The sequence below is a fragment of the Triticum urartu genome, chromosome 6A (assembly GCF_056163025.1).
Source record: "Triticum urartu cultivar PI428250 chromosome 6A, HENAU_Tu73, whole genome shotgun sequence".
Taxonomy (NCBI): domain Eukaryota; kingdom Viridiplantae; phylum Streptophyta; class Magnoliopsida; order Poales; family Poaceae; genus Triticum; species Triticum urartu.
The window spans coordinates 543,757,716-543,782,737 of NC_141878.1; the positions used below are offsets into that span (position 1 = coordinate 543,757,716).

At 46.2% G+C, this 25,022-nt stretch overlaps 2 protein-coding genes across 3 annotated transcripts; both read right to left on the reverse strand.

The window, feature by feature from the left end:
• Positions 1-9,920: 9,920 nt before the first annotated feature.
• On the reverse strand, positions 9,921-13,215 carry LOC125514835 (uncharacterized). The gene is made up of 2 exons (XM_048680202.2): positions 11,084-13,215; positions 9,921-10,939 (listed from the first exon to the last, which is right to left on the reverse strand). Exons 1-2 carry the CDS (start codon positions 13,091-13,093, stop codon positions 10,460-10,462), a joined length of 2,490 nt encoding a protein of 829 aa, XP_048536159.1. The 5' UTR covers positions 13,094-13,215; the 3' UTR covers positions 9,921-10,459.
• Positions 13,216-15,756: 2,541 nt separating this feature from the next.
• LOC125514836 (peptide methionine sulfoxide reductase B5) lies at positions 15,757-18,154 on the reverse strand. Of its 2 annotated transcripts, none has more exons than XM_048680204.2 (3): positions 17,864-18,154; positions 16,166-16,322; positions 15,757-16,063 (listed from the first exon to the last, which is right to left on the reverse strand). In XM_048680204.2, exons 1-3 carry the CDS (start codon positions 17,956-17,958, stop codon positions 15,911-15,913), a joined length of 405 nt encoding a protein of 134 aa, XP_048536161.1. In that variant the 5' UTR covers positions 17,959-18,154; the 3' UTR covers positions 15,757-15,910. The 2 variants fall into 2 exon arrangements, with proteins under 2 accessions (XP_048536161.1, XP_048536160.1); XM_048680203.2 differs by having other exon boundaries at positions 17,758-18,128.
• Between the last annotated feature and the right edge of the window lie 6,868 nt (positions 18,155-25,022).

Below are 25,022 nucleotides of genomic sequence, written 5' to 3' on the forward strand. Positions count from 1 at the left end.
GGTTCTGCCACAGTTCCCTGTTCTAGTCCTTGTCCTACACATGTTAGGTTCTACTTCATATATACTACTTGCTATACTGTCTGCTTTAGATATGATAGGCTACGGTTCATATATGCAGAAGCTATTTACCTTCTCTCTGTCAGAACGCATGACCTGTTTTATCTCTTCTATATTAGTCATGCTTTATCTAGTATTTTTGTTAATAAAATCATTTGGTAAATTGCTCATATTTCCAACAATCCAAAAACCTTATTATAGGCAATTTACCCCAAGTGGTTTTGCTGCTTCCATGAGACCTCCTATGTTTGAGGGTATCCACTATAAGAGGTGACGCATGAGAGCAGTCTTATGGTTTCAAACCATGAGTTGCTATGACGCCACTCTCGGCAAACCTGAAGGAGAGCTTGATGCTCAACAGGCACAAGCTTTTCAGAAAATGGATACTCTGTTTAAGGCTGCTCTCTTGAGTGTTCTTGATGAGAACATAGTTGATGCTTATGCGTCAATTAATAATGGAAAAGATATGTGGGATGCACTCGAGGCCAAGTTTGGGGTCTCAGATGCTGGCACTGAGCTGTACATCATGGAGCAATTCTATGATTACAGGATGACTGAAGAGCGCTCCGTGGTTGAGCAAGCTCATGAGATACAGTCATTTGCTAGAGAACTTGAGCACTTCAGTTGTATGCTACCGGACAAGTTTGTTGCCGGAGGTATCATCACTAAGCTTCCTCCTTCATGGAGGAACTTTGCTACCTTGCTGAAGCATAAGAGGCAGGAGTTTTCCGTCCCGGATCTCATTGGCACTCTTGATGTGGAAGAAAAGGCGAGAGCAAAGGACACACGTGCTCGAGGTATTGAGGGAGGATCTAGTGCCAATGTGGTACAGAAGCAGAACTTTCAGCCCCACAAGTTCAAGAACAAGGGCAAGTTTGATGGTAAAGCAAAGTTTGATGGGAAGAACAAGGCTGTGCAACACACGAACTTCAAGAAGAAGAATGGCAAGAAGAAAGGTACTTGTCATGTGTGTGGGGATCCTGATCATTGGGCTCCTAGTTGCCCTAATCGCTATGACAAGCGTAATTCTGGGGAAGGCGGCAAGACCGCTAATTTTGTCATTGGAGACACTGACATGAAGGATGCTGGGTATGGTATATTTCCCACTATTCTTTCAGTATGTCATTCTCCTGACTGGTTGATTGACACGGGTGCTAATGTGCATGTATGCGGTGATATTTCCATGTTTTCGTCTTATCAGACCGCAAGGACTTCAACCGTGCTGATGGGCAACGGTTCAAGTGCTTCTGTTCGTGGTGTTGGCACGGTCGATCTGAAGTTTACTTCGGGGAAGATCGTGCGGCTGAAGAACGTGCATTATGTCCCCTCCGTCAATAAAAATCTTGTTAGCGGATCTCTTTTGTGTAGAGATGGCTACAAGCTTGTCTTTGAGTCGAATAAATTTGTAATATCCAAGTATGGAACCTTTGTTGGTAAAGGCTATGAGTCAGGAGGCTTGTTTCGTTTATCCTTATCAGACGTTTGCAATAAAGTTGTTAATCATATTTGCAACAATAGTGAATCCAATGTGTGGCATTCACGTCTTTGTCATGTTAACTTTGGTTGCATGTCGCGACTAGCGAAGTTGAACTTAATCCCTAGTTTCACCACCGTCAAGGGATCTAAGTGTCAAGTGTGTGTGCAAGCTAAGCAACCTCGTAAGTCTCACACGACTGCGGAAATAAGAAATCTTGCACCACTAGAGCTCATACATTCAGATCTATGTGAAATGAATGGTGTGTTGACAAAAGGTGGAAAGAAATATTTCATGACGTTAATTGATGACTCCACTAGATACTGCCGTGTGTATCTTCTGAAGTCTAAGGATGAGGCTTTGAACTTTTTCAAGATCTATAAAGCCGAAGTGGAAAACCAACTTGATCGGAAAATCAAGAGGCTTAGGTCCGACCGTGGTGGAGAGTATTTTTCCAATGAATTTGATGCTTTTTGTGCGGAACATGGTATAATTCATGAGAGGACGCCTCCCTATTCACCTCAGTCAAATGGGGTGGCTGAAAGAAAGAACCGTACTCTAACTGATTTGGTTAACGCCATGTTAGACACATGGGGTCTCTCCAAGGCATGGTAGGGGGAGGCGATATTGACAGCATGTCATGTCCTGAACCGAGTCCCCACAAAGAACAAAGAGATAACTCCATTCGAGGAATGGGAGAAGAAAAGGTTAAAACTCTCTTATCTGCGAACATGGGGTTGTTTGGCGAAAGTCAACGTTCCAATTCCAAAGAAGCGGAAGCTTGGACCAAAGACTGTGGATTGTGTTTTCCTGGGATATGCTTTTCATAGCATTGGCTATAGATTCTTAGTTGTAAAATCTGAGGTACCTGACATGCATGTCGGTACGATCATGGAGTCGAATGATGCGACTTTCTTTGAAGATATCTTTCCCATGAAGGATATGGCTACCTCATCTAATCAGGAGATGCCTAGTTCATCGAATCAGGAACCAGTTACAATTACCGAACCTACCATTTCGATGGAACACTTTGAAAGTCCTGTGGAGGAGAACAATGAAGTTCCTACCAGGAGCAAGAGACAGAGGACTGCAAAGTCCTTTGGTGATGATTTTCTTGTGTATCTCATAGATGACACTCCCAGTTCTATTTCAGAGGCCTATGCATCTGAAGATGCTGACTACTGGAAGGAAGCGGTTCGTAGCGAGATGGATTCCATCTTGGCAAATGAAACTTGGGAGATAACTGATCGTCCTTATGGGTGCAAACCTATAGGATGCAAATGGGTATTCAAGAAGAAGCTTAGGCCCGATGGTACTATTGAAAAGTACAAGGCTCGGCTCGTGGCTAAGGGTTATACCCAAAAGGAAGGTGAAGACTTCTTTGATACTTACTCACCTGTGGCTCGACTGACCACTATTCGAGTTCTACTTTCACTAGCTGCCTCGCATGGTCTTCTCGTTCATCAAATGGATGTTAAGACTGCTTTCCTAAATGGAGAGTTGGACGAGGAAATTTATATGGAACAACCAGATGGGTTTGTACTAGATGGTCAGGAAGAGAAAGTGTGCAAGTTGCTGAAGTCTTTGTACGGACTTAAGCAAGCACCCAAACAGTGGCATGAGAAGTTTGAAAGAACTTTAACAGCTGCAGGCTTTGTTGTGAACGAAGCTGACAAATGTGTGTACTATCGCCATGATGGGGGCGAGGAAGTTATCTGTGCTTGTATGTCGATGACATACTGATTTTTGGAACAAATCTGAAAGTTATTAAGCAGGTCAAGGATTTCCTATCTTGTTGTTTTGAGATGAAGGATTTAGGAGTGGCTGATGTCATTCTGAACATCAAGTTGTTGAGAGACGATGATGGTGGGATTACTTTGGTTCAAGGAAAAGATCTTGAGTCACTTTGGCTATAGTGACTGCAAGCCCTCTCCAACACCATATGATGCTAGTGTGTTGCTTCGAAAAAATTGAAGAATTGCTAGAGACCATTTGAAGTATTCTCAGATTATTGGCTCGCTTATGTACTTAGCCAGTGCTACAAGACCTGACATCTCTTTTGCTGTTAGCAAACTGAGTCGGTTTGTTTCAAAACTAGGAGATGTGCATTGGAAAGCTCTAGAGAGAGTTTTGCGTTATTTGAAAGGCACTGCAAATTATGGAATTCACTACACCGGGCATCCAAAGGTGCTTGAAGGGTATAGTGACTCAAACTGGATCTCAGATGCTGATGAGATAAAGGCCACGAGCGGTTATGTATTCACTCATGGAGGTGGCGCTGTTTCTTGGAAGTCTTGCAAGCAGACCATCTTAACGAGGTCAACAATGGAAGCAGAACTCACAGCACTAGATACAACTACGGTCTAAGCAGATTGGCTTCGTCGGCTCTTGAATGACTTACCGGTTGTTGAGAAACCTGTACCGGGTATCCTTATGAACTGCGACAATCAAACTGTGATCATGAAAGTGAGCAGCTCAAAGGATAACATGAAGTCATCAAGACACGTTCAGAGAAGGTTAAAGTCTGTCGGAAAAATGAAAAACTCTGGAGTTATTGCATTGGATTATATCCAAACATCTAAAAATCTGGCAGATCCTTTTACTAAGGGTCTATCACGTAATGTGATAGATAATGCATCGAGGGAGATGGGTATGAGACCCACAATATGAGTTGTTCACAGTGGTAACCTATTCTTTGTGATCGGAGATCCCGTGAATTAGATGTGGAAGACAAGCTGTTGGTCAACTAAGAGGAGACACTACAAGAATCCTGTTAATACATGACAGATCTAGTCCGTTACTGATCGATGAAAAACTGTCATGGGTGGCCTTCCATGACGGATTTGAAATCTGTCATGTATATCGCGTCATAATTTGACATGGCAGCTTCCATGACAGTTCTTGGCCGTCATGGATCTGCGCCAGGCCCGCCCAACCCAATCTTCTGTGACGGAACAAGCCGTCATGGACATACGCCATGTTGGATTTTTTGCTTGACCAATTGGAATGACGTGGCATCCTACATGGACGCTACTGGACAATTGTTTTTGTGTTTTCCTTCTTAACCCACATCAGGTGGAGATAACAGTTAGATATTTTTGTTATCTATAAATTTCACGCCTAATATTCAAACAAAGCCATAAATAAAATTTAATTTTCACATAACAGCCCAAACTTATTACAATCATGGCAATGTTCAGATACCAAAATACATATTTACATAGATAGCTCATCAAGTATTTACAAACATTGTTACTACATCACTTTGCATTTTCTTGGAACAGATCTGAAAAAAGGAGCCTCTAAACAAAAATTACTACATAACTCTGCATTTTCTTGGAACCGATCCGAAAAAGGAGCCCCTGATTTCTCCATGTATTTCTCTGTGTATCCTATTTGAAAAAGGAGCCTATGATTTCTTGGAACCTGCACTAAACAAAGGCATAAAAAACTTGTTAACCATCATGTGGACAAATCTGGATAAGTGAAAAGAATCATCAGCTAGGTACAAGTGTAGATACAAACTATGGCTGAACTATTTTAAGATGACTAAGCTTCAGGCAGTATAGATATCTAACTCTACACCAGTTTCTAATAAGTAAAACAGAGTACAGGTGCTGAAAAAGTTTTCTTTTTACAACGTGTCTAGATGTAGGCCTTTGGTGTAGATTCAGGAAACAAAAAATTCTTAGGATAGTAGATCTAGTATAACTTCATGGCAAAAGAATTGCAAGCATAAATTGCTACACTTTCTTTTATTTAAGTTGGCAATAAAAGATCAAAACTACATCAGGAAAACTAAATGCAACAATTGAAGTTTCGAAAACTAAACACTACATAGCACTTGGCTCACAAGATGCTTCTGAATAGTCTGAAGTGGAACCACATGGACAAGCAATAGAGAAACTTTACATATTTTGGATCTGTAATAAATATCAAGAAACTTACACAAGACCTGTGCCTGAAATATCAAATTCCAGATGAATACAAGAGCTATTTGAAGCTGGTTCCTGGAGTTGCTTCCGGACAACAACATTAGCCCTTGACAATAAACGGCAAGACATGTTTTATTGTAAATATTTAATTAAACTTAATAGAAGGAACATGCATGTTGAGCTTTTTATATATGAATAGCTGCAAGGGCGTTGGGCATCAAAAATACTATTGCCATTGGCAAGTGTCTGTTCTAAGTTCAAAATTCTAGTAAAGTAACAAATATGTTCTATATATCACGATTTATCCTCGAAATGCAAATCTGGTATATCGATAAATACAACTCTGTATTCAGGCATTGACCAACCAATATCACAACAAAACATATGATGGCTACTTTCATGAAGCAAGAAAAATATAGAACTACGGAATACAGGAAAGTCTGAACAAAACAAGTATGAACTGCATCATCCTTGACGCTAAAATAAATTACAGTCTTGTCTACTAAAGTATGCAATACATGTTGGAACATCACACCCCACTATTTGCCACAAATGTAACTTGGACAAAATGGTCAGCTAAGTAGACCCCATAGAGATAAATCAAGAGTCATGAGATTTGAATGTTTAGTGGAAGGATAAGATATGATATTACTCTTCTACTCAGCGAAAAGGCAGATAACATCATCACCTGCCCTGCTGGCAATTACATCCTTGCTGCATGCACAGAGTAGCAAGGAACCAACAGGAGCATCTCATGGGCGTTTACTTGCTAAAATAAACTAGTAGTTGCTTAACTAACTAGCAGATCTCACGATTTCTACACTGCTAGTGCTCGCAAGCTGAGAAAAGAAGATGGAAATAGCCACCTGTGCTACTCTGTCGTTGGCTGTAACATGCGAGTATGAGGAAAGGAAGTGGACACATTTTCTGCATCAGGTTCAGTCCAAGAAAATTTGAGAGCAATCACTTGGAAAGAAAAGAAAAACAGAGCGAGAGGGTCGACCTTGTTCTGTGGGGAATCATGGTGGTCGAACTCGTCCAGCTCGTCGGGCTCGAGCTTGGGGTCCCGGTCGTCCCTCAAGGAATTGGAGAGGCGGAGAGCTCCTGTTGATCTGAATCAAATCAAAAAAAATGATTGGGGGATGGGAGAAAGAAGGAATGAAGGAGAGGAGACGAGGGGGAAGTAGGGACGGACCTTGTGCGGGCCTCGTCATCGCCGGCGTGGTCAAGCTCGGCCTCCCGCAAGTCATGGTTGTCGTCCTCTCCTTCTCCGACGCTTGATGCTCCGAACCTCCGGATGGAGAGGCAGTTGCGCGGCCTGGGAGACAAAGGAGGGAGGCCCCTGGTCAGATCCATGGCCGGCGCGCCGCATCGGCTAGCTTTGGCCACCGCTTCGATGGGGCCGCTGCAACCGTTGTCGCCATGGATCTTGGGCCGCCGTCATCAGTTGGAGGCAGGGAGGTGGGGGAGGAGGGCGGGGACAAGCAGAGGCGTGGCGGCTTAGGACGGGGACGAAGAGAGGCAAGGTGTGGCGGCGGAGGACGGGGACGAGGAGAGGCCAGGTGTGGCGGTGACGGATGGGGAAGAGACTGGGGACGGGGAAGTGTGTTAGGGTTAAGTTTTATATGGGTAAAAGTTTAGGGCTTTAGGTGGGCTTTTGACGAGCCTGCGGGGCTGTACGAGGCTGTTCATGACGGTTTTTAAAACTGTCAGGGGAAATCCGTCATGCATTAACAAGTTTCTTGTAGTGAGAGTATCCTTATTATTCACAATACCACTTCATGAAGATGCAATACTCTCCTTATCTGCATGGCAGGTTGATGTATATCTTAATGTGTTCTAAGTGGCTTATTTAAGCAGAGATGTTATCCTGCAGAACATCTTTTGAAGAACACACCTATATGAGTCTGATTGTCAAATGTCACAATCTATGAGAGTAGGGTTCTCTCTAGTAAACTCATGAAAGGTCACGGAGTATGACGCATAAGCTCCACCCGCGGGGAAGACCCACGGTAGCCACGTATCGGTCAGGCTTTATGTGAAGCTAGATTCGCAGAAAACTTGCAGTTCAAGGCCCAGTCCATTGTTCAAGTTGCTTACTAGTGTAGCATAGAGTTCTAGGTGGAAGTTCAACTTAACAGTCTCCACTGCAATACCGGTATATAAAACAGTGTTTTGGAACCAAAGGCAAATTTTTGTGTGCCTCTGGGATCTGGTGGGGGATTGCTGGAATTTTGTCTATTTTGGGCCTAGCCCAATAGCAGTTTCAGAAATTCCTAATAAATCCTAGAGGCCCACACAGCCCATTTGTGCAAGGCAAGAGGTGGAACAAAAGTTTAGTCTCACATTGCTAGTTGAGTGGGAGTTGGACCTCCTTAAAAGGGAGGTTCTCTCCCCACTTGTACGAGCATGAGAACAAGAGGGATATCCACGCGCGCTCCTCCTCCGCCGCCCGCCTCGCCACGCCACGCCACGCCACGCCTCGCCTCGTCACGATGCGCCGCGCCGCGCCGCGCGTTGCGGAAATGAGCGAGCCGATGTCTAAATTTTTGCCACGCACGACGGGTATACGAAAAGTCACGTGGGAATTGAAACGTTTTTCTGTAGTGGACACTGAATTCGAACGGCGCGCCTCTTCGGCCGCTGCCTGTTCGCTTCGTCCCCCTTTGTTGCTTCACCTCCCGTCGCAGAGAGGTCGCTCCTCTCCAAAGAGACACACCAGAAGATCCCCTTCCTCTCGCCACAAAGTTCCTGAGCACTGCGCTGCTGCTACAATCTTTCCCATCCCGGCTTGCGGCGTGCACCGCACGTCGGGACAGTAGGCCTCCGAAACCGCACCTTTTGAGTCCTGTACGGGAGAAGGGTGATAAGGTTTTTGGGGAGCGCTCAGCGCGACTACTGGCTTCTTCATCACGGACGATCCGGTCGCCGACGACTACTTCCCCGACGACGACTTCTTCCCCGACGTCCACGACCTCCTCGACGACATGGCAGGCGAGGACACCGACCCCAAGTCCAGCGCTTCTACTGCTGCTGTCCCGTACGTGTTCTTGTCTTTCCTGTTAAAGGTTCTGTCACAGTTCCTTGTTCTAGTCCTTATCCTACACATGTTAGGTTCTACTTCATATATACTACTTGCTATACTGTCTGCTTTAGATATGATAGGCTACGGTTCATATATGCAGAAGCTATTTACCTTCTCTCTGTCAGAACGCATGACTTGTTTTATCTCTTCTATATTAGTCATACTTTATCTAGTATTTCTGTTAATAAAATCATTTGGTAAATTGCTCATATTTCCAACAGTAAGCAACACAACAAGCATACAAAGCAAATATGGGAACGGGAACGGATAAACCACACGTGAGTTCAGGACACGGATTTATCCTGAAGTTCACATTTGAGGCGTACTAATCTTTGTTCGAGAGGTGTCGAAGCCAAAGCTCTGGAACGATGCCAAGTGGCTCACCTTACACTACAAAACTTGTGATTGTTTGTGACGAACATCCTCGTGATGGACAAAACTGTTGCCTAACATCAAGGTGGCTGATATTGGCCCGGACAGGGCGGACGATGGTGGTGCCGGCGCGCCACGCCACCCTTCTTTTGCTGGTCTCCCCATCATTTGCCTTCGCTTCGAGGCGGCGAGCTTGTCGTGTCGCCGAGTTGATCTTTTGGATGACCACCTTCTTTGGATTGTCCATCATCGTCGATTTCGCCAACTCTGCGTGCGGGTCAATGCCGCGGCGGAAGCAAAAAGGGCAGGAATTAGGATGGAGAGTGGCGTGATCAAGAGGGTGAAACAAAGTAGGGCGTGCCCCGGAAATAGTGAGGACCATTCTTAATGCGCGGGCTCTACCTCAATTTTTGGTGGGCGGGGATGTACGTGGCGGATGGATGAACTACCCTAAAGTCTTTCTGGTTTGCTTCCGGTTTGCGAAAAAAATTAACGTTCGGATTAGCCCCGAGACTAATAGAGAACGTCGTTGGATGGTCTACAACGTCCCGACAAATAGAATGAATATTCATGGGTGATTTAGGATCCACGTTGAAAGTGCCCTTTCTCAAATCTCGTTGAAGCTCCGCCACTTCATCCAACCACACAGGTTGGATTCGACTAAGTTTGAGGTGCGTGATCGCGCAGAGTGAATTGACCTGCAAAGTATCGAAACGGAAGGGAAAAAAGAACCCCGTTTTAACCCACGCATGCCTGATGCTTCCGCGAACACGGCTCTGCACCTGCAGTTCGATCGGGGGCATAGAATAGTTTTCGTGAAAATATGGCAAATTGTGCCGCCGTGGTGACCACGTCCCGGACATAGAATTCTCTGCACGTAGTACGTCGTACTAGTACGCACAACCGTTGGCGTCAAACCAAATCAAGATAGAGTTCATTCATTGTCCTGCTCATGTCGCATCATATGAACATTTCAACTCATCAAAAAAACAATAAAAGAATCAAATGAACATAGTTCTTCTACGTGGTTAGAAAAAAAAAAGGCTGGAACTATGCGTATTATATGCGCCGTCCTGTTTCACAACTATATATACACAGTGAACTCTCTAATCACATTGACCCGTGATCTATACAACTCCCTATAATACAAAAAATAGTCCTGTGTTCTTGCAATATACTCCCTCCGTCCATGAATAAGTGTATTTTTACGTTTTGCTTTAAGTTAAAGTTTTAAAATTTTGATCAATTTTATAAAAAATAGTAATAACATATATGACATAAAATTGGTATATTACGACAGTGCATTTCAAAAAGAATCTAGTGATACTACTTTAATGCCATAAATGTTGCTACTTTTCCTGATAAAGTCGGTCAAAGTTTTAAAATTTTGACTTGAGACTAAAGCTAAATGTACACTTATTTACGGACAGAGGGAGTATACTAGGAAAAGAAATCACAACTCCCGTAGGTAATTGCATCTCGTTTTTCAATCCTCCCACTTCGTATTCGTAGCGTCATTGCAGTCTTTCGTTTGGCTCAGCCGACGCTTTCTCCTCCTCCAGCACCGGCAGCGTCTTCGCCGGCGGCGAGCAGCTGGAGCGCGGTGTCCACGATGGCAGAGAAGCTCTCGCGGTGCTTGCCGATAGGGACGCTGCCGGAGAAGACGTGGTAGCACTCCACCTCCGACGTCGTCTCGGCGATGGCCTCGAGCAGCTGCCTCATCCCGAGCTCCCGGAGCAGTTCCACAAAGCCGCCGTCGCCGCGGCGAGGCGAGCTCGTCATGAGCCAGACAATCTGCTGCACCACGAACCGCCGCATCCGTGGCACTCTGATCTCCGGGTACCTGTACTGCCGCAGGATGCCGACCAGCCGCTCCACGTAGGCGCGCTCGTCCAAGCCGGCCCCGCGCAGCTCGGCGGTGAACTGGTCGACGTCGAGGAACCTGCAGATCTGTGTCGTCAGCCCGACGGACACTTCCAGGATCTTGTCTCGTCCTGTCATGGTGGCTCCCAGCACCTGAATGCCAAAGATATACGTATAATTGTGTGTGTCATCCACATGTCATATCTAAGTAAGTACGGTTCAAGATCATGTCAGCCATGGTTAGGTAGGATCACGCAGAAATACTACAATAACATGACCAAGTAAGAGATGTCGTACCGTGGGCATGGCCTTGGTCACCGTGCTCAGGCGCGTTCGGTGCTCCGCTCCGGCGTAAGCGCAGAGGTTGCGCAGCACCCTCATGGCGTTGAGGCACCGAGCGTCGTGGGCGTCCAACGCGGACGCGAGCTGATCGAGCACGTCGGCCCTCTTGAGGATGGCGGAGCAGCTCGCCTCGCTCTCCAAGGCAAGCATCGCCAGCGCCTCGCCGGCCTCGTTCCCGAGCTCGCACTCGCCGGCGTTGAAGAATATGGAGAGCAGCAGGTTGACGACGCCCCCGGTGCCGACGATGGTCTCCTTGGCCCTCTCGTCCATGGCCATCCCGGTGAGGACGTCCATGGCCAGCTTCTGCAGCTCCATGCGCTGGTGGCCGTGCTGCAGGACCCCCCGGAGGTTGCTGACGGTGAAGACGTTCTCGGCGACGTCCCGCCGGAGCGCCTTGCCCGTCGCCCCCGTGGTGTAGACGAGCATCTTGATCACCTGGAGCGCGCGCTTGACGGAGCGCACCTGAGAGTCGGAGGCGCTCGGGTTGAGGAGCAGGGCCGGCGAGACGTGCGTGAACTCCACGATCTTGGCGAGCAGGCCGCGCGCGTTGCCGATCTTGCCGCAGTTGTCGTGGTCCCTGGCCAGCTTCTTGAGTATGTGCAGGCCCAGAAGGTTGAACTGCAGGTAGTCGTAGATCCGGTCTGGCTGCTCGGCGGCGGCGGCCCCCTGCGGGTGGTCCAGGGACGTCGTCGGCGGGCCGCGGCCGGTGTAGAGCAGGGACATGACGGACTCGATGGCGCCGGGGATGCCGGAGACGCGGAGCGCGTTCTGGCGCTTGCCGGCGAGCTTGGAGACGACCTGGGCGGCGCACCTGCGCACCTCCTCCTCGTCGTGGCGCTTCCAGTTGAGCATCTCGACGGCGCGCTCGATGGAGCGCGGGTTGGTGCCGAGCTTGCGTAGCGTGTCGCGCGCGGAGCCCTTGCTGGTGGCCAGCTGCTGCAGGATGCGGGCGCCGATGAGCTGCTCGTCGAGGAAGTCGGAGAGGATGAGGTCCTCGGCGAAGGTGACGAGGTCCATCTTGATGCCGTCGAAGATGCTGCCGGCGACGCACTGCGAGTAGGCGTCGTAGAAGAAGCGCTTGAGGGAGACGAGGCCGTAGGGGCCGAGCTCGCAGTCGGCGCTCACCTGGTCGAGCAGCTTGCAGACGGACATCTTCCACGTCCAGTAGGCCTTCTCCAGCAGGAAGAGCGACGCCTCCAGCAGCGCCAGCGCGTAGAAGAGCAGCAGCGCCGGCCGCATGTTCTTGGCCTCGTCGAAATGATCGCGCTTCGAGAGCCGCGTCACCGAGAGCGCGACGCAGGCCAACGCCGAGAGCACCTGCAGCCAGTTGAGCAGCCTGCCGATCTTCTTGGAGACGAAGACCCAGCCGGTGTAGGGGAGCAGCGGCACGTCGGGGGCGTGCCAGGTGCGCTGCTTCATGAGGGCCACGATCTGGCGCTGGAAGAGCGCCGCCGTGGCGCGCGTGTCGCCGTCCCCGAGCGCCGCGGCCGTGTGCGGCTCGGCGATGGCGTGCGCGAGGCGGCGGAAGAAGCGGGAGCTGGAGCGCAGCGCGTTGCCGGCCGTGGAGGTGAGGGTGGCGTGGTGCTGCCACTCCAGCTCGTGGCTGCGGCTGAAGACGCGCGCCGCCTCGCTGACGAGGATGACGGTGATGCACCAGAAGTCGATGATGTAAAGGTCGCTGGCGAAGCCGCCGAGCAGCACGACGGTGGCCCACGCGAAGTCGAGCTTGCCGAGCCCGCTGGCCGCCTTCTCGAGGACGGCGAGCCGGAGCGCGAAGAGCGTGAGCCGCTTCTCCGGCGGCTCCCGGCCGCCGCCCCGGCCCGAGCTGCCGCCGTGGCCGCTGCCGCTGCCCGGCGTCATCTCCCGCCACGGCTCGGAGAAGGATATGGAGCCGCCGCCCCCGCTGCCCAGGCCGGCGCCGACCCGGTGCTGGACGACCTCGATGATCGGCGGGTTCTTCTTCATGGCGCCGTCGTCTTGGTTGGACTTGGTGAATGGATGGGAAGCCAGGAAACGGGATTGGATTTGAAGCGAATGCTTGCACGCACGGCACGAGCTAAGAAGGTTTCTACTTCCACAGGTTTGGCTGCGTCAACGGTCAAACTCATGAAGAGATGAAGGCTACTAGTAGTAGTAGGACAATGAGGACGTGGAAGCAGAAGGCGCGAAGTGGCCCATGATTGGGTGCCCGGACGTGGCGAGGGCGACGGCGACATGATCGGCATATTATTCCACCGAGTTTTGTGGTTGGTGCAAGGAACAATATCTCTGTGGCTCTGTCTGACTTGTACACATCCATGGGAGCAAGAAGAACGGTGTTGAGAGAGGAAGGTAAATGGGAACCTTCTTGTTGTGTTGGTAGATAAAACTCGGGTGAATGCCGGAGAATCGGTGTACGTGAGTGAGTGTCGTAAAAAAGGACGCAGACCAATCGAAACGGAGGGAGGGAGGGAGGGAGGGAGCGCCAGCGCCAGCTTACTGACGTTGCCGTGCAAGCAAACGACAGACTACGATCGACCGCCTGAATTGGTCCGTCGGCCCGGGTTCATCTTTTGTTCCACGTCTGTAGCACGTACGTACGTACGTGGCCGCCGCCTTCCCCCTAGAGTCTCTCTTATCCACACAGCCACGGACGGTAGCTCCCGCCATCGGAGCGCCAGCAGCTCATTCTGAGAATGTTCATATGATTTGACATGGACAACTGAGGGAGGGAGTACATATGGTGAGAGATTTAAGGCGGTTAATTAATGGAAATGTTGATGTATTAGTGTATAAATACGGTCAAACATAAAAGAGATTGACTCTCCAACAAAGTTGGAAGTATGCGAACCAACCTCTGGTTGAGATGGTTAGGTGGACAGTGATTTCCCCAACCCACCAGGGTGGTTCAAATCCTGGTGCTCGCATTTATCCTGAATTTATTTCAGGAATTCCGGCGATACGCGTATGCATGTGTGCGTTCATAGGGGTGAGTGTATGCGTGTTTATATGAGCGCTTGCATCTGTACTGCGTTTAAAAAAAACAAAGCTGGAAGTACACTCTTTCAAAAACGGAGGGAATACGTGCGGTGCAGAGAGTTTTATGTCCGGGACGTGGTCACCACAGCGACACAGCTTGCCATATCTTCGCAAAATCCATTTTATGGCCCCGACCGATGCAAAACCGTGTTCGCGAAGCATCAAGCATGGGTTAAAGTGCCTATTGAGTATAACTCGGATTATTAGGTTCCTCATGGATGAAACCACGATGGATTTAACTTCTAGACTTGGCACTGGTGCTTGCATTTTTTTGAATTTAGTTTGGGATTTTCGGCGATGTTTGTTCGGTGGGAGAATACATTTTCATCAATTACGAAGGCGCATGTGGTGACTTCGTTAATCTTAAGATGTTGTGTCGGCTCATATCTCGGATGTACTTATAACGACAGGGTGTACGTGTGCGTTCATAGGGGTGACTATATGGCTTCGGCCACCGGTTGGATTTCTAGGAGGGTGGTTGTTCTGAGGCGAGCTCAGGCGATTTGGTACAAGCACGGTCTCTCTGCTATGACAATGGAATCATTGGTAATTCGAGATGGTGTCCAGTTAGCATTAGATCTGGGCTACAGAAAGGTAATAGTTGAAACTGACGCCCAAAGTTTGGTGAAATTGTGGAACTCTCCAGATTTTGATCACTCGGAGATTGCTACCACAATGAAAGATATTCAAGAGCTTTGCGGGAATTTTGAGGAGTTTTGCTTAACTTCCATTCCGAAAGAGGCGAACGAATTAGCACATCTTTGCGCTAAACACTGTAATTCCTCTAGAAGACGTTGTCTCTCGATAAATTATGTTCCAGCCTTCCTTACGGCTTGTGTGATGAAGGAACATACTCCCGCTACTTAATTCAATAAAGCTCTCGATTCTCAAAAAAAGGTAGGGCGGTTGTTCTTTAGCCCACCAGAGATTTTTTTTTTAATATGCAAAGCTTGCACATCTTTTCGTCGATGGAAGAAAATAGAATAAGTATAAATGAGGGTACAACACATTGTGATGAAGTTCACAATGTTGAGCAGCCCCATTTGGAGCCCAAACGTGGGATAACGAGCACAACTAGATCCAAGGTGAGCAAACCAGACATGGTGGTAGTGGGTGGTCGGAAGGGCACCCGTAGAAGCGGAGGAGCCCAAACGTGGGATAACAAGCACAACTAGAATTGAGGTGAGCAAACCCGGACATGGTGGTAGTGGGTGGTCGGAAGGGCTTGCTTCCGCCGGCATGGCAGGAGAAATAGGTGAAATGCCGATAAATAATTGGATGAGGGTGGAGGGATGGGGCTGGTCCGGAGAGACAAGGTGGTTTCCGCAAATGTCAGTCTTTTTAAAAAACACCAGAAGCTCACCTTGCACATGTTGGATGAAGATGAGATAGTAAAACATGTCGGATCGCAGACACACCATCATTATCAATTTGATCTTTTATACGAGCGGAAAAACGCTCTCAGACCAAACAGATTAGGTCACAGTTCACTACAATGTAAGTTCCTCCCTCCGTTCTAAACTAAGTGTTGTGGTTTTAGTTTAAATTTGAACTAAAACCACGACACTTATTTTGAAACAGAGAGTATAAGATTATAGTCTGGTTAACAGTAGAAACTTGCAAGACAATATTTTATTTACCCGCTTTCCGCAGTTTCGGACCAGGGGAATTCATCCACACAACTCCGAGAAAACGGATTCTGGAACCTAATCATTATTATGCATTTGTTTTCACAAGTTCATCCAAATGACTCGAGAACCGGATTCAGGAGGAGGCAGGAGTAAACTTGATGGAAACGCTGTTGACGCAGTGGCGCTCATCGGTAGGCGTCTTGAAGCCTTCTCCCTTGAACACATGGCCCAAATGCCCACCGCAAGCTGCGCATGTGATCTCAACCCTCCTACCATCAGGGTCAGGCTGAACACAAGGGAACATGGTACCATTCAGTATGTTACCCAAACAAACAAAATAAAGGACCTGATGATAGAATCAAGTAAGTGAACGGCTGCTGAAGCATACCGTCCGGTGTATGGCTCCAGGAAGTCCTTCGAAGAAGGCCGGCCAGCCGCAGCCGGAGTCGAATTTGGTGGTGGACTTGTACAGGGGCGTTCCGCAGCCAACGCAGTTGTACGCCCCGTCACCATAGAACTTGTTGTACTCGCCTGTTCCCGGCAACCTGGATCGCAATGTGAGGTTAGTTTGATGGCATGTGCTCCAGCATGCTGGCACCATTTTCAGAAATTATTTTACACACCAGGTGACAAACAAAGGTTGTCATGTGGAACTTCAGAGTTTAGCTCCCTTTGGGCTAACTTTAGTTCAGTTTCTATAGGTTTTTGCAGCTTCTCTAGTTGTTTAGTCAGGCCACTGTGGGTGGTTTGTACATCTTGAGCATTTTTCGGCATTCTTCTTATATAGACATTGACGCCAATTTAGATGCATATTTGAGAAAATGACAGAATTTCAGACCCATAACAATGGATGGAATGTAACTGAAGTTTACTGTTTGAGAAACCACAATTGTGCGTAGGCTAAAAACAGTTTGATAAGGCTACTTCGGTATGGACTTGCACCAGTAATAATGCGTATGCACATTTATTACTCCCCTGATCTCTTCTCATAGAAGCTCTAAAGCAACTTAAGCTTTCAAATATACACAAATCCGAATCCTGATGCATAAATGTGGCGCTGGTGGTACACAGGTCAAATTTCTTCATATGGTTTCAGCTCTAAGAATTATCCCAATTAACACTGGCAGATTGATGTGAATGTTAATTGGTTCACATCAGAACTATCGTGCAGAACATGCACAAACGGCATGGCTGAATGGAAGGGCTTTAGGAGGACGAAGATACCATTGAAGAGTATATTCCGCCTCAATAGAAGTGAAGCGAAAAACCTATGGCCTATACTGACTAGAGCCATGATCGATATATTTCAGTGATAATAACATAATACTCCCTCCGCCCGAAAATACTTGTCATCAAAATGAATAAAAAAACATGTATCTAGAACTAAAATACATCTAGATACACCCCCTTTTATCCATTTTGATGACAAGTATTTCCGGACGGAGGGAGTACTAACATTTACCTTCTTTTAGACTTCGCTCTCCAATTTTAAATCTTCCAGATTATACAATTAGATTTTGAATAACCTTTCTTTCTAAATTTTTGTTTTTTCTAGCTCTAAAGCAAAGTACTAACTAAATCATAACTCAGTTTCAAATTCTGAAGTTGCTAAACACATATTCAGCGTGGTAGTTTCTGAACAACTTGACACTACAGGGAACTGTCAACAAGAGTACAGGGCATCAGGCACGTCTGCAGATTTATTTATTTTTGCAAATTTAGATGCATATCCTGACTAGGGTTATTATACTGGAGTACATCTTTTTTTACTCTATACAATTATATATTCCTTCTTACTCCAAGTAGTGAGAAGTCAACCCAGACAGGTTGGCTTAACGCAAGTAGCCATAAACTGGCTGAGGTATTGCTAAGTGGGGATCCAATTGTTCAATTAGGGTTGGCATGATCCATCAATAAAAACAGAGGAACGGTGAGTAGCAAGCAGAGTCAACGGGCTCGAAACTCCAAGAATCCTCTTACCAATCGATGGCCAAGGCGCCAACATCAAAATCGGCCAAACACGCATGGCATACACTCGAGGAACAAACTGGCGGATCGAGAGATGGCAGAAAGTATATATACTGACTCGGTGCCCTTGAGGCGGAGGATGCGGAACTGCTCGGGGTTGAGGACGGCGCGCCACTCCTCCTCGCTCCTCGGCTTGCTGTCGCCGGACGCCATCGATCGCGCGCGCGGCGAACGCAGGGAACACGAAGCGGGCGGAGCGCCGACGAGGGAGACAGGGAGGGGAAGAGGATAGCGGAGACCTTTTGCGCGGTGGGGGCGACTGACCACGTTTTGATGCCTGCGGGTGGGAAGGGAAGCGCGGCGTCCATTTGGCACCCGATTCAATTCATGTGTTATTATCCTTATCCGGATCCGGTGCGCAGGTGCGTTGAACTTGGACGGGTTCTCGGCTCGCCCGCGTGAATCCTCCCTCAATCGTGCTCCCGGTGTTCGTAAATACCCCCTCCTAAATACTCCTATAAGCCTTTTTAAAAGATTTTAATATAAACTAAATACAGAGCAAAACGGATGAATGTCACTTTAAAATTCGTCTATATACACCCGTATCTACTTCACATCCAAATCTCTGAAAATACATATTTAGAAACGGAGAGCATACATGAATCCAACATGAAACACTTTGTATGCATATGTGAAACGGATAGGTAAGCGCCGTTTTGGCTCTCGGGCTCTGATGAGCCGAGAGTAAACAGTAAAGTTATTTAAAATACTAAATATACTTAAAAAAATCCAAATTTATTTGTGGTGAAAGATGCTTGAGCGATGATCTCCGTACCAAATTTGATGATATTTAAACATGCGAGGAGCTCGTGACAAAAAAAACAAAATTCGGGTCTGAGAGGAACTTTTGAGAGAACAACATTGTTCATGTCTGGATTTGTCTCTTTTGCCGTGCGCTTCTGAAATGTCCAAACATCACCAATTTTTGCACAAACATCACACACAGACACATCTTGCTTGCCAAAAAAAATCATAATTGTTTTTCTATTTTAATCGTGTTACTGTTCACCGGGCTCATCTGAGCCTGCACACCGAATTGAATATTTGAACGGATAGCTGCAGCTTTAAATTATTCAAAATATAGAGGAAATTTGAGTGTCAACTAATTCTCCACAGAGGGGTATAATATAATTTCCTCTCTTGCATGTGACATCAAGATCAAACTCAATAATATAATACTCTCTTTGTTCCTAAATATAAGCCTTTTTAAGATTTCAATATGGACAACATGCAAATCAAAATGAGTGCATCTACGCTCTAAAATACGTCTATATATATCCTAATGTCGTTCGTATTAAAATATATAAAAAGACTTATATTTAGAAATAGAGTGAGTAGTCGCTCTATTCCTGTCTGTTAGACATAAAACTCGACCCATTCCTCTTTCGTGTTGCATACCTCCACCCAGCAAAAAGTGCTTGGGCACGTATGCCGCACAGCCACCTCCCCCCTCGTTTGGCATGTACCCGCTCCTCATCCGCGACTCGACGATTGCATGTTGCGCTCCAACCGACTACTGTCATGTGGTCCTTTCAGACTAGTGAATAACAAATCGAGGAAGTGTCCACCTGTATCCTTCTCTCCCGACGCATCGACGTCGAGGGACCACTTCCTAGCAAAGGGTTACCCCTCCGGGGGAGCAGTATGCATGGCCGCTCGTCGGTTGTGGCAACCCACGTCAGAAGCACCACACCTCTCCCCGGCAATGTCCTGCAAATGCATATGGTATAATTATAGCCTTTTCAAAATAAGAGTATCAATCACACTGGGTGATTCAATGCGATGAACCGGATCCTGATAAGGACATGAATTTCCGTGCTTTATGTGTCAATGCCTGGATCAATTGCTAGCACACACAATACATGATGAAATACCAGGAAATATCACATGTCATAATATTACATCACATATCCAGTCTCTTTTACGTTACATGCCTACTTAGCTCAAGGCTAGTTTGTAATGTCATGTAGTGGAAATACAATATTACCTTGTGGCGTCATGCACTCACACACAAAAGTTGAGTATAACATCGTAACCCTAAATCATAATCCTTACTTGTCCTACACAAGTCCTGCAACATGATATGTTGCAACCGCAAAGGTCAATAAATTCAATGTATTTTTATGTCACACCTAATAACAACATATCATTCATTATAAACAATATATGGTAAACGGTGAGTTTTTGTTCTATTTTGCAGCAAACTGTTTTTGTTCCATTTCCCATGTCTATTCACCCATGAAAACCCTCGGATTTCCTAGATTGAGATGATCAAATGTTATATATGTTTCAAGCGTGCTTAATCAATGATGCAACAATGGGGACTCCAGAGGGCATCAATCATCGACACATATCACTTGAAATAAAAAAGTCCCGACAAATACAAGTGCTGACAATCAAGCATCGATGCATTCAATTGAGACTCCAAAGTGTATCAATCTGACGAAGCTTTCACTTGAGAAAAAAATCTTGAAGCCTATAGTTATAACGTAGACTCACCACTTTCTTGAATCACTCCGAAAACCAATCTTGTATCCCGTAGCAAAGCAGGGCAAATAATCACACAATTTAATGATGCCCAAGTGGCAACAAGGATCATGAAAATCATACTAAACATGTAGCTATCCTATACCAGGTTCAACATATCATTGCAACATAGTGAAATATGGGGAAAGCATTATCACAAATGCAACTTGACTGGAAATTTAAACACACACACACACACACACACACACACACACACAGAGAGAGAAGAGAGAGAATCCAAGCAATTGATGAAGTCCTTTACTCTCACGATTTTTGGCAAAGCTACACTTCCCTCTCCAAACAATCTATCATAAAAACGAAATCACATAAACAACCATTCCATACCATTCAAATCAACCAACAATAACATAACTAAGTTGGGTGTATAGTGTAGGTGCAAATGAATCAATCTCATTTGGTGTTTGTGTTATGGTTTAAGTTCAACTAAAGTTTAATTGAAATTGAAATTTAATATTTAAATTTAATTTGATTCCAAAATTGAACTTCTTATTTAAATCTGGTTCCAATTTGATAAATTTTAATTGGTTTAAATGATTCAAATTTGTTTTATTTGGATTCCCACATTTGAATTCATATTCAAGGGTTGAGTTGAATTTCAACTTGATTTAAAGTTATGGTTCAAACTTAGTTTGAATTCAATTTGTATTAGCATTTGAAATTTCAAAAGTTGAGTTTAGCTTCAAATGGATTAAGATTTGATCAATGTTGACTTGTGAAGTCATTCGCAAGAAGTCTCAGTTGATAAGTCTGAATGTGGACGTGTGGTTTGGATTTTATGTTGAAATTAAGTTTGAATTTGAATTCAAATAAGTTTAAATTTCTTAAATCAAATTTGGGTCAAACTAGTTATAAAATGTGTTTTGAACTTTTGGAACACAAAGCAAAAAATAATCATTTAATTTTAGATTCCTAAATCAAAAGTTATAATCAACTTAAATATCAATTTGTGATTCTAAAACCTCTGCCATAGCATCACTTTTCACTTGCTTCTTCAATTTTATTTGAATTTAGATTTAGTTTGTTCCATTTTTTATTTTAGTGAGCCCATTTAATAGTTTAAGTTATGAGGACCATTTTGCAAAAAGTTTCACCCATTTGGGTTTGTAGTTTTCAATAGGTTCAATTAAAGTTTGAATTCAAATTTGAATAAATTGAATTTATAAAGGTTGAAATTTGTGAAACTATGGTTCTACTCATTGCTACTGATCAATGTGAACATACTGCAAAAGGTTTCACTCAAATTGGATTCATAATTTACAAATTAGTGCCTATTGAAGGTTTTAATTCAATTTCAATAGATACATATTTTAAATGTGGAAAATTGTATGTAATTGGTATTGGTGAATACTGAACTCCATGAGGTTTGATATGTAAAAAGAATCACCTCAATAGGAGTTGTGGATAAAAAGTTATGAGATTTCTAAGAGAAGGGGCTAATCTGCAAAAGTGTCAGGGTTCGTTGTTTTATTTATTTTAAATCCAATAATTGTTCTGGAAGGGAGTGAATGTCAGCCTTCAGATTTAATGAGCCTCAGAGAGTCTGGATTAGTGGGCAACATGGCATGTCCTGATGAATCCTGATTGGACTGTACGACTTCAACCACCTATCGACGCCCTATTGGCTCGTACAAATTCGACCAGTTTCTAATCCTGGTCGTCCATGCGTGATCGAACGACTAAGGCAGTGAAAGCTCACCGGGCGGCGTGACTTATCCGGAGACGATGTGGGTGGTGGTGATGGCGCTCGAGATGAAGGAAATATGCCCTAGAGGCAATAATAAAGTTGTTATTTATATTTCCTTATATCATGATAATTGTTTATTATTCATGCTAGAATTGTATTAACCGGAAACTTAGTACATGTGTGAATACATAGACAAACAAAGTGTCACTAGTATGCCTCTACTTGTCGAGCTCGTTAATCAAAGATGGTTAAGTTTCCTAGCCATGGACAAGAGTTGTCATTTGATGAACGGGATCACATCATTAGAAAATGATGTGATTGACTTGACCCATCTGTTAGCTTAGCACTATGATCGTTTAGTTTATTGCTATTGCTTTCTCCATAACTTCTACATGTTCCTATGACTATGAGATTATGCAACTCCCGAATACTGGAGGAACACTTAGTGTGCTATCAAACGTCACAACGTAACTGGGTGATTATAAAGATGCTCTACAGGTGTCTCCGATGGTGTTTGTTGAGTTGGCATAGATCGAGATTAGGATTTGTCACTCGAATTGTCGAAGAGGTATCTCTGGGCCCTCTCGGTAATGCACATCACTATAAGCCTTGCAAGCAATGTGACTAATGAGTTAGTTACGGGATGATGCATTACAGAACGAGTAAAGAGACCTGGCGGTAACGAGATTGAACTAGGTATTGAGATACCGACGATCGAATCTCGGGCAAGTAACATACCGATGATAAAGGGAATGACGTATGTTGTTATGCGGTTTGACCGATAAAGATCTTCGTAGAATATGTAGGAACCAATATGAGCATCTAGTTTCCGCTATTGGTTATTGACCAGAAGTGAGTTCTCGAACCCGCAGGGTCCACACGCTTAACGTTTGATGACGATCGATATTATGAGTTTATGTGTTTTGATGTACCGAGGGTAGTTCGGAGTCCCGGATGTGATCACGGACATGACGAGGAGTCTCGAAATGGTCGAGACATAAAGATTGATATATTGGACGACTATATTCGGACACCGAAAATGTTTCGGAGAAGTTTCGAATAAAATCGAAGTGCCGGAGGGTTACCGGAACCCCCCGGGGGAACTAATGGGCCTCATGGGACTTAGTGGAGAGAGAGAGGGGCGGCTAGGGCAGGCCGCGCCCCCCTCCCCCTTGGGTCCGAATTGGACAAGGGAAGGGGGGCGGCGCCCCCCTTTCCTTCTCCCTCTCTCCCTCTCCTTCCTTCCCCCTCTCTTCCTTGTTGGTAACCTACTAGGAATAGGATTCCTATTCCTAGTAGGAATCCTACTTGGGGCGCGCCCCTATAGGGCCGGCCGGCCTCCCCCTTGCTCCTCACTACTGCAGGATGGTCCAAATGCGACAGTCGAATCAGAGACCCTTCGACGAAACTGTGTGCGATGCCATAATCACAAACAGTGGTGTAAAAAAACCAGTCAAAAAAGGTGCAAAACGTCCACGATGATAGATGCATCAAACACGGTTCAAAATTTAGTTGCGTGTGCGATGCAGGGCATACGGTTCAGCTCAATGAACTGTTTGTGATGAGGAGGCACAAAAGAAACGGGCAGCCAGATGAAGGCATGTGCGATATACAACATACGGTTCACTGGGATGAGCTGTGTGTGATTAGGCAACCAAGGAAACGGTTCAACTGAACAAGATGTGTGTGATATGTGGCAAACAGGTCCGTAATCTGAAATGTGTGCGAAGACCAATAATAACACAGATGATTGCTGCTAATAAGCCATGTGAATTGCTCTGTCTACAGTAGAATAACATGTGTCTATATATATATATAACTGAAATAAACATCCAATTACATAAGTGACTATACAGATCATTCGCACACACCTCAATAAACAATTGCATGCATTCTAAAGTAGGAGAAATGATCGTCTAGTCATGTACTTCTTGTGACGCTCCCGCCACTGCTATGTGGCTCGATCCCTCGTCTGGGTCAGGAAGAAGACAGTTCCTCATGTCAACGATCCACGTCTATATCTTGTAGCTTGTGTACGCGTTCATGGCCGCGTACTTGACATGTTGTTCATCCAGTCTCTTATGCCACACACTGTGCCAGGCGTTCTTGTCCTTATTGCTCTATTGCTTCATCTTCGCGTAGTAGGGGTCGATGATGGCCGAGGCGAGGTCAACCAGGGAGTTCAGTTTGCTTTTGTCGGTGCCCCAGATCTTGTAGTGGTGCTGGATGTTGACAAGATTCGGGCATTTCTAGTCCAAAACCTTGAGCGCTTTTAGATCATTGGTGCTGTCCACCGTAGCAAAACTGTAGTCGGAGCTCTTGATAAACCCGGAGAAAGGCTTGCAAGGCCTTGTGGCAAGGTGGAAGTGGTAGACGAGGACGTCATGTCGCACGCACAACTGGGCGACGGCAACCTTCTGATCGTGCCCGTCACGATCGATGGTGTACTTGAGGTCAAAGCTGACCACTCGGTACTTGTCCTCGGCAAGGAACTGCTCCATAGTTTGGATGAAGCTCTCCACCGAGACCGGATCATTCGTGTACACCACCGAGAGGGCCTTCCCCTCACGTGGGTGTCCACTACGTGATGCATGGTAAACTGCCCGCCATTGTCGTCAACGGCCGCTGGGAGCGTCATTGGAGCCACGGGGAGCGCCATTGGAACCGTTGGATGTCCTCTCTGTATGTGTCCTCGTGGGTGTGCTTATTGTGACGTGTGAGACAAGAGATGAAGATAAATGGCCGCAGGAATAAAAGGGGGCCGGGCGGCATGGATTCTCGGCGCGTCCGCATGGAAGTTTTTGCAGCGGGTAACTGCATCGTCGCGCCGCGCTCGGCGCAACCGCTTGCACACGAACGTGCGTGATCGTGCGCCGGCCCAAAACACTGGCAGCGCTGCGTGGAGGGGCGAGGGCAGAGCACCCGGAGGGACGCGAGAGCAGAGCGCGCGCGGCGGGACGCGAGCAGAGCGCGCCGCGGCCGCCTG

Bases quoted from the DNA above. Each gene is read 5' to 3' on its own strand.
- LOC125514835 (XM_048680202.2), bottom strand. From the start codon at position 13,093: ATGAAGAAGAACCCGCCGATCATCGAGGTCGTCCAGCACCGGGTCGGC. The intron at 10,940-11,083 runs GTACGACATCTC...TTTGGCATTCAG, and splicing joins TGACCAAGGCCATGCCCACG to GTGCTGGGAGCCACCATGAC.
- LOC125514836 (XM_048680203.2), bottom strand. From the start codon at position 18,113: ATGGACGCCGCGCTTCCCTTCCCACCCGCAGGCATCAAAACGTGGTCA. The intron at 16,323-17,757 runs GTAAGAGGATTC...ATTGCGATCCAG, and splicing joins GGCGCCTTGGCCATCGATTG to GTTGCCGGGAACAGGCGAGT. The intron at 16,064-16,165 runs GTATGCTTCAGC...CCTTGTGTTCAG, and splicing joins CTGGAGCCATACACCGGACG to CCTGACCCTGATGGTAGGAG.